This window comes from Neopelma chrysocephalum, unplaced genomic scaffold (genome assembly GCF_003984885.1).
Source record: "Neopelma chrysocephalum unplaced genomic scaffold, ASM398488v2 Primary Assembly neopelma1_96873, whole genome shotgun sequence".
NCBI lineage: Eukaryota > Metazoa > Chordata > Aves > Passeriformes > Pipridae > Neopelma > Neopelma chrysocephalum.
The window spans coordinates 211,794-220,545 of record NW_020925516.1 but is presented as its reverse complement, the minus strand read 5'-3'; the positions used below and the strand labels follow the sequence as shown (position 1 = coordinate 220,545).

General features: G+C 50.9%; 1 protein-coding gene across 3 annotated transcripts in view; it reads right to left on the bottom strand.

Annotated features, from left to right (window-relative positions):
* AIFM3 (apoptosis inducing factor, mitochondria associated 3) overlaps nucleotides 1–8,752 on the bottom strand; it is a 53,446-nt gene that overhangs the window by 7,786 nt on the left and 36,908 nt on the right. For all 3 annotated transcript variants that reach the window (XM_027670509.1, XM_027670511.1, XM_027670510.1), the window contains exons 10-18: nucleotides 8,266–8,357; nucleotides 6,398–6,528; nucleotides 4,447–4,562; nucleotides 4,039–4,110; nucleotides 3,647–3,710; nucleotides 2,641–2,717; nucleotides 1,675–1,792; nucleotides 635–733; nucleotides 9–84 (exon numbers count right to left, since the gene is read on the bottom strand). In XM_027670509.1, the coding sequence (XP_027526310.1) occupies nucleotides 9–84; nucleotides 635–733; nucleotides 1,675–1,792; nucleotides 2,641–2,717; nucleotides 3,647–3,710; nucleotides 4,039–4,110; nucleotides 4,447–4,562; nucleotides 6,398–6,528; nucleotides 8,266–8,357 (845 nt within the window). The remainder of the gene's footprint in view (nucleotides 1–8; nucleotides 85–634; nucleotides 734–1,674; nucleotides 1,793–2,640; nucleotides 2,718–3,646; nucleotides 3,711–4,038; nucleotides 4,111–4,446; nucleotides 4,563–6,397; nucleotides 6,529–8,265; nucleotides 8,358–8,752) is intronic.

Genomic DNA, 8,752 nt, shown 5'->3' with positions numbered 1-8,752 from the left:
ACACCTACTTGGTATAAAATGCCACAAACTTCAGTTCATCTAAATCTCCCTGAATGACAACATCATCGAATCCTTCCGCATGGCCTGCAAAGCAGAGAAGAAGAAGTGGATTCAGCAACAATTCCTCTGTATCCAGCTCTAAGAGAGGGTGTTTCACTCCAGAGCTACACAAAGAACGTCCTGTGGTGACCAAGAAACCAGCACAGGAAGATGTGGGTACCAAAAATAACAGAATCACAGGATGGCTTGGGTTGGAAGGGGCCTTAAAGACCACCTTGTTCAAACCCCTTGCCATGGGCAGGAACACCTTCCACTAGACCAGGTTGCCCCATCCCTGGAAGTGTTCCAGGCCAGGTTGGATGGGGCAACCTGTGCCAGGGTCTCACCACCCTCACAGGGAAGAATTTCTTCCCATTATCTAATCTAAATCAACCCTCCATCACGTTTAGAGAAGTGCACTTCATGGCAGACAGGTTTCAGAGAAGACACCAAACCCCTCAGAAGCCAGGCAGGGAAGCGGACCTGCGGCACAAGTTGGTGTGGAGGGTCCACAGCAAGGGAGGTGGCTGTGGCTCCTCTATGCCAGGACACCTCCACCAGCACAAATGCCACAGCAGCCTCGGGAGCCCCTTACCCGCATACCGGATGCTCTTCCCAAACATAGCAGTCCACAAATATGGGACGGTGCTGATCTCTGTGCCATGGGCCAGCATGTTGAGTGCAGCGATACGGCCTGGAAGACAGCAGCAGCAGGATTGAGGAATTCCCACACCAGGGCAAGCATCATGGTCTGCCTTCAAGTCACAGCACAGCATCAATATCCCCAGTCACAGAGTACAGGGAAACCAAGAACTGCTGCTGAAAACACCCCACACAGCAACAAAGACCAAGCAGAAAGCACACGACATCGTCCGAAGATGGGCATGGACTCCTTCCCATGGTGCAGCTCCTACTCGTCACCTCCACTGGCATGAGCGATATGCCCATGAGACTCTTTTCCCCCAACTTCTGGAACAGTGGCAGGGCTGAGAGCATGCTGAGCTCCCACCCAGACAGGGATGGGATGGACAAACCCCTGGAGGCACGGTGACTGTTGGGATACGGTCCCTGCTGCAGAGGCATGTCTGGACCAGGGGGCTGTGTCCAAAGGTTGGCTTGGGAGCTGTGGTTCCAAAACCTCTCACCCAGGGCACCCACCCAGAGGGAAACCTCCTCACAGGACTGTGGCCTTGAGGGCAGCTGATCACACCAGGGATTTCAGGCTGACTTGAAGGGGACAAAGATTCGAGCTCTGCAACATGCTCCTGGGCCAGCCTGGCAGTGTGGGCAGCCCAGTTGGAAATCTGAGCCCGGGTTGACTTTAGGATGCGAGCTACTAAGCATCCTCAGGCAAGGAGGCGAGCAGGCTCCTGCAGCAATGCAGATGCCAGGAAGCAGAGGGCATATGGAAAAGCCTGTCTCTCGGCACCTCTGCGCTTGTGACGAGGCACTGTTAGGCAAAGCTTGGCACAAATGCTGACAGATGAGGCATATTGGGCAGGATAAAATATACACGCTTCAAAATGTTCAATACAATCACCCAGTCTCCCTGTTGACAGTTATCTCATTCTCTCCTTAGAGGGTTTGGAAATTTCCCAGGAATCTGCAAAAGTCTCTTTTCTGCTAAGTACCTACCATGCATGTGGGCCATCTGCCAGTGGGGGACGTTCACCTTCTTGTTATTCCTCAAGGCCAACGGAAACGTGACAGCATCTCCGGCAGCAAAGACCCCGGGGATGTTGGTCTGCATCATCTGCAGGGAACACAGGTGTGCATTAGTGGGATTTGCACCACACAAACAGAAACAGAGAACTGCTCCAGAGCTGCCATGTCCCCAGGAACACACAGACAACCTCTGCTTGGCTGTGAGACCCCCACATGGGATTTCATTCACCCTTCTTCACTTTCAAAGGAGAACACATGGGCAGGGACCTACAGTATCCCTCTGCCAGTTGGTTATCCAGTAAAAAGAGACATGGACTGGGGTCCTGGAGCCCCTCTTAGAAGTCTGGGGTCTGTCAGTGTTTGCAGATAGAGCCCAGCTTATCACATGGATGAGCACTAAGCGCAGGGTGGGTGGCACAGAGCCCCAGCTCCCCGACAGTGCTCCTCGCTCACGGCACACACCACCCACAGCACGAGCACCGCTCCACCGCAGTCACTGGTGGTGGGGAGAAAGGATGAGATCCCTTAGGATACCTGGAAAGATGGATCTTTCTCAATTTCTTTCCCCCCAGAATATCCACACCATTCCAGGGCAGCTCAGAACCAGATCCAAGCCAGAGCATTCAGGGCTGGGGTTTGCAAATCCCACACTTCCAGGGGTGGTCCCAGGTGCTCCTGATGATGCTCCCAGAATCTCAGCATCTCATAGAATATCCTGAGATGGAAGGGACCCCCAAAGATCATCGAGTCCAACTCCTGGCCCTGCACAGGCCAACCCCCAGAATTCCAAAATTCCAATTCTGCCAATCTTGACAGATAAAAAGCCAGGAAAAGCACCTGTGGCACCAGTTTGGAGTCCCCGGGAAGCTCTTCTGTGAGGAGAGCTGACCCAGCTCCTCCTGCTCTCCCTCCCACAGGGGCTGCCCCTGGGCTCACCTTGTTGACCACAATGAAGCCCTTGGAGTCGATATTGATGCCACTCTGCTTGAGGAAGCCCGTTGCTGGAACTGCACCTGTGGGAGAAGGCAAAGGCTGCAGTATCTGAGTGTCCCACAGCCCTGGGGGGCTGACCCCGAGACCAGCAGATCCCCTTGTGCCAGGACAGTCAGTCTGCCCAGGGAAAGGCAATGACTGCCCCGGGAGCAGGGCCAGGCACCCTATGGAGACCCCACTGCATCAGTCTCTGCCTCCCAGGATCCCTATCCTTCCCTAAGCCATCATTGTAATCTGCCCATCACCCTTTTCTAGTGCTTGGAGGTAATTTTCAATGTAATTCTCTTTTATTTTGAAAAAAAAGTTATATTTAAAAGGGAACCTTTGAGTTTCCAGCCAGGGCTCCTTGGCCTCCCCCCAGTCTGTACCTTTGCTTCACCCTTCCTTTTCCTTTTTTAATCTTTTTTTCCCTCCAGCCTTCACAAATCAGAATGAAACTAATTCTGTGATTCTTCCAGTCCACAGCATTTTGAAAAATTATAGAGATGGCAGGAAAGGGATTTTTCCCCCCCAAATGTAAAGGAGAAAAATACCCTCTTCTATGGGGTATTTTCTTTGATTTTATAATAATGGGGTATTCTTTTATTTTATAATACAGGGTACATTTTTTGTTGCTGGCAGCAGCAATTAAAAAAAACAATTTAAAAAAATTGAGTTTGGGGAAGCTTTAATAAAAAACAACTTGAGGTGATGAAATTGCTTTGAATGTTTTTTTTCTGGAAAAACCAAACGCATTACTATTTCCCAAATATATTTTGGGATGGAGGCTCTAGAAAGGCATTTTTTAGTTACTCAGATTCATGTGTGGCAGCCAAGCAGGGCTGGCCTATCACTGCCAGCACCCCTGGCTACCCAGCCCCAAGGAGCCCTTGCTGCCACATCCCCTCCAGCTTCTCTGGCACCGAAGAGAGCCCCCCAGCCCCCAGCTGAGCACCACACAGCCCCTTACCAACACCAACAACACACACGTCGGCACGCAGGACCTTCCCACTCTTCAGCACAACCTCCTTGAGCTGCAGGAGACACGAGGGGGGGGGGGGCATCACAGTTATTTTAGGGACAAAACACCCTCTGTAGCAGCAGGAAGCCAAGCTGGCAGCTCGCCTCCTTTGTGACGTGCAAGCTGACCATAAATGTTAGAAAAGCAACAGGAGGAGGGTGGGAGCAATGAAGCCACCTCACACATCACGCTGGTGCACTTTTGCTCCTGGGGACTAAACCCAGGAATATGAATTTCAGGGACTAGGAAAGAGGGGAGAGCAAAGCCCCAGCAGGGAATAGAACAGCAGCCCCGGGGGATGCCACAGCAGCACTGCCGGGGAACCCCTGCCCACACCCTACCTTCCCCTCCTGCTCCCGCAGCTCTGACACTTCTGTCTGCATGTAGAACTTCACCCTGTTGCTCTCGAACATCTGGAAGGGGGACAAGGGACAGAGTAGGGGACATCAGGACCCTGAACCACCCCCAGTCCTGGTGTCCCTGTGCCCCCAGCACTGCCCTGTCCATCCCCTGTGCTCGCCTTGACCCGTGCTGCAAAGAGAGTTGGCACCCCCACCCCTGCAACACAAGTCCAGAAGAAGGTGATCTACAGCACATGGACCATGAGAGGGAAGACACAGCCCGCTCTGTCTACTGACTGCCGCCATCACAGCTTCGTCAATAAACGTTAATTAATTAGTGCAATAAGTGATACAAGCAGAACACACTCTGTTACCAACCCTCCCCTCCAGATGGAAAAGAGAGGTCACCTTCATGACAGCACGGCCAACCCTCTCCCCAAAGAACTTCTTGAAGGGGACTTCCTCCAGCTCCACCACGGACACCGAGTGGGCCCTCTCCGCGAGGTAGGCAGCCACCTCCATCCCTGGGGAATGGAAGCAGGTCTGAGTGGCTGTGGGAACCACCCCGGCACTGTCCTGCATCCCTGGAACTGGCTGCAGCAGAGGAGCTGCCTCACCCACACTGACTGGGAAGGTTGGAGCTGCGCTACTGGGAGAACTGGGGAGGCACTAGACCTGGTCATGCAAAGGGCCACACCAATTCGGGTATTCTTCAATGTAGATTTTGAAGATCAAAGGGAGGAATTGGTCATGATGAAGCCCCAAAGTGCCCTGGTGTAGTGGGTTTCTATGGTTAGGTTTGGTAGCAGTGGGGCTACAGGGGTGGCTTCTGTCAGAAGCTGCTAGAAGCTTCCCCTGTCCATGGTGAAGCCAATGCCAGCCAACTCCAGGACGGGCTTCCTGCCGCTGGTCAAGGCCAAACCAATCAGGAGTGACAGTAACACCTCTGGGATAACATATTTAAGAACAGAAAGCTATTGCACAGAAAGAATTCCAGCCAGGGAAGAGTGGAGTGAGAACATGGGAACAGCAATGCAGACCCCAAGGGCAGTGCAGAAGGAGGGGCAGGAGATGCTCCAGGCGCCGGAGCTGTGGCCCCTGAAGCCCGTGGTGCAGAGCAGGTGGGGCAGCTGTGCCCCTGCAGCCCCTGGGGGAGCATCGGGGTGCAGAGACCCCCCTGCAGCCCCTGGAGGAGCCCACGCTGGAGCAGGTGGATGCAGGAAGGAGGCTGTGACCCCATGGGAGGCCCAGGACGGAGCAGGGTCCTGGCAGGGACCTGCAGCCTGTGGAGAGGGAAGCCCACACTAGAGCAGCTTTTCCTGGGTAGGACTTCTGGCCCCTGTGGGGGACCCACGCCAGTACAGCTCATCCATGAAGGACTGCACCCCATGGAGAAGTGACCCACGGGACAGCAGTTTGGGAAGAACTGTTGCCTGAGGGATGGACTCACACTGGAGACATTCCATCAGGGACTGTGTCCCGTGGGAGGGACACCACAGGAAGCAGGGAAAGGACTACAACCCCTCTCCCTGAGCAGCAGCAGAAACAACAACTGACCATAACCCCCATTCCAATCTTCCTGAGCCATTGTGGGGGGAGGAGGGAGAACATGGAAGGAAGAAGGGGTGGGGGAAAGGTGTTTTTTAAGATTATTTTACTTCTCACTCTTTTGCTCTGACCCTGTTAGTAATAAATTCAATTAATATCCCCACTTTGAGTCTGTTTTGCCCATGATGGTGATCAGAGTGACATCTCCCAGCTCTTAACTCATGAATCCTTTGCTGTTTTTTTTTCTCTCCTCTGTCCGGTTGCAGAAGGGAGTGAAAGAGTGGCTGTACCTGGCACCCAGCCAGGGTCAACCCTCTACACCTGGGAAGCCATAGCACATGGAACAATGGACCTCAACCAATAGAGGCCTTCCTCCTACAGCTGGGACTCTCAGCTGCAGTCTGAAAAAACCTCTTGGGAGTCACTGTTTTCTCTGATCAGAATGGGAGAATTTTACTGCTAGGAGTTGCATGGGAACCTCCACCAAGACATTTTCTATCTATGGGGTTTTTTTATGGAAATGAATCTTTTCGAACCCACCTGAGCAGTACTACTGGCCTTGCCATGTGCTTTTCAGTCTGGGACAGCAACATCTGTGCCTATGCAAACCCAGCCTCTTCAGAAAATCAATTTCTTCAGCAAGGAAATGTCTTTACATGCACCCGGGGCTGGAGGTTGGACTACCCCAGGTTCAGTTTGGGAGGGGGGGTTACCACTAACTGGGCAGTGACAAACTGGGCAAGGGTTTGGGACCATCTGCAGGAAAAGGTTGGAGAGCTGGGAAGCACACACCGCCTGCGCGAGCACTCACCCAGGAAGGATGCGCCCACGATAACCACGTTCTTGCTTGTGGCCAGCTTTACCACACGGTTGGCATCTTCGGGTGTCCGGATGTTGAAAACATTTTCCATCTCCTTGCCTTTGCAACTGAGAGCTTTGGGCCTGAAAAACACTGAGGGTGCTACAACTGCTTTTCTCGACCCCATGGTGGCTGCAGTCCCCAATCAGGACAGCAGGCACCCCTTCTGGGGCTCCAGCAGCATCCCAGACTCTCCTTTTTTCACCTTTCTCTGGGTCGGAGACATAACACGGAATAACACAAATGCTGGTGGACAACGGTCGAGCAGGGGATGCTGGGCAGCCACCCCAGACCCCACTGTGTACCCAGGGGAGCACCTTCCTGGGGCAGGAACAGCACAGGACAGGCCCACCTTTACAAACCTGTGCTAAACCACTGCCATGTCCTAAAATTTTCAGAAGCTTAATAAGACACAGAAAACTCACTCTGTCCTCCAGCAGTGCTTTGGAGCCAGATATTGAAAGTTTGATAAGGCTCTGAAGATGCAGGCTCCACTCTCCATTCCTGTGGGCACATTGCTGATGCTGTTATCAGCTTAATCGTGCCCTCCCCAGACACTTACTGGAACCTATCTATTTTTAAATATCTGACCCCTGCCTGACTCACATCTGGAAATGGGACAGATGATCCTAAAAAATTTAGGTACCTTAAAAAACATTTACCCAGTGTACCTGCAGCTTGTGTATGAGGATTTTGAAATTATTGCCAAAGGCTTAACCCTCTTTTGAACCTAATTCAGTTTCTGGTGTACATGGCATTTTGGCTGCAGCACTGTACACCCCAACGCCACCCATTCACACCTAGTGGGGCTGTTGCTGTGACTGGCAGCACACTGGCTTTCAATGTGAGTCCCTGTTCTGGCTGTTCTGCAGCATCCCTTCCTCAGATGATAAATTATGCAGGGACTGCATTTCTCGTTCTTTGTTTTACGGCTTGGTATAAGGAGCACAAGGAAGGACAGCCAGGATGCCTTATTTTCACCTTGAATTGCCAATTTTGACAAACCTCCTATTGAAAACAAACTGACCTGCTACTTTCAGGGTGCAAGGGACAATGCCAGTCTGGGGCGATGCCTGGCATCCCAGCACATCAATACCACCTTTCCTATGGCTGGACAAGGTTCAGTCCTGAAAACTCTCATGCTGGGGGCAAGGCTCCCAAAGCTGTTAGGCTTGGGCAGCAGCAACACCTTATTAGGGCTGCAACAGTGAAGTGTTAAATTTAATTGCTGAGAAAGATCTTAAAGGTTGGCAGGAAATGAAAGATGAAATTCAGAGGGATGTTAGGGTTGAGTGTTATTGAAGAGTAAAAAGAGCAACATGGCAAAAATTACCTCTAAAAAAAAATAGAATACTTCCACTTTGGATGGTTTTGTTAAAGAAAATATGTTCAAGGTCCTAGGGCCACCATCCCTGGAAGTGTTCAAGGACAGGCTGGATGGGGCTTGGAGCAACCTGGTCTTGTGGAAGGTGTCCCTGCCCATGGCAGGGGGTTGGAACCAGATGAGCTTTAAGTTGCCTTCCAAGCCAAACCATTCTCTGATTCTATAATATTATAAAATATGATGTCTATATATATATATGAAATAGACAGATGATGATATATAGATATAGATATATAGATATAGATGTAGATGCAGATACATACAGATATATCCAACATCTTTGGTGTTCCTTGACTTTTCCACAAACACTCTTGTAAACAAATTCAGTGTCTGAATTCACCTGCCATATTTCACTCCTTATCCCCAGGCACAATCTCTTCACATTCTCAGATAAAACAGTTTCTCTTGATCTTTAAGATTTTTGTCTGTAGCTTACATGTTTCCAGTCGCTATCAGCAGCTTGTTGTATTCCATCTTAAACCCATCTTTGAACACGGCTATCTTGCTCTTGATATCCACAGCCGCAACCTGAAATCATTCTTAAATAATGTTAAGGGATGAAATCCCAGACGTTCACCGAGCTCCCAGCCCAATCAATTCATCTGTCCGGTTTTAGTCCTCTATGTTAGTTTATTAGTTTTAGTTGATTAGTTAGTTGGGTTTAGTCTGTTTGTTTTAGTCCCCCCAGGCCACAGCTTGGCCAATCCAGACCTTAAATATTCCTCGTTACCTTTTCACAAATCCTTGAAGATCTCCCAGTATAAATAAGATAATGGGGAGAAATGTTTAAGCCACTGTCTCCGCTGCTTGAAGGTTGATTATCCTAATCAGAGGGCAACTGGCCACCCCAGATCCATGTGAGGGTGCTGGCAAATGGCAGGTAAGAAATTATGGCCACACCATAGTCACACCCAGGGTGTCCT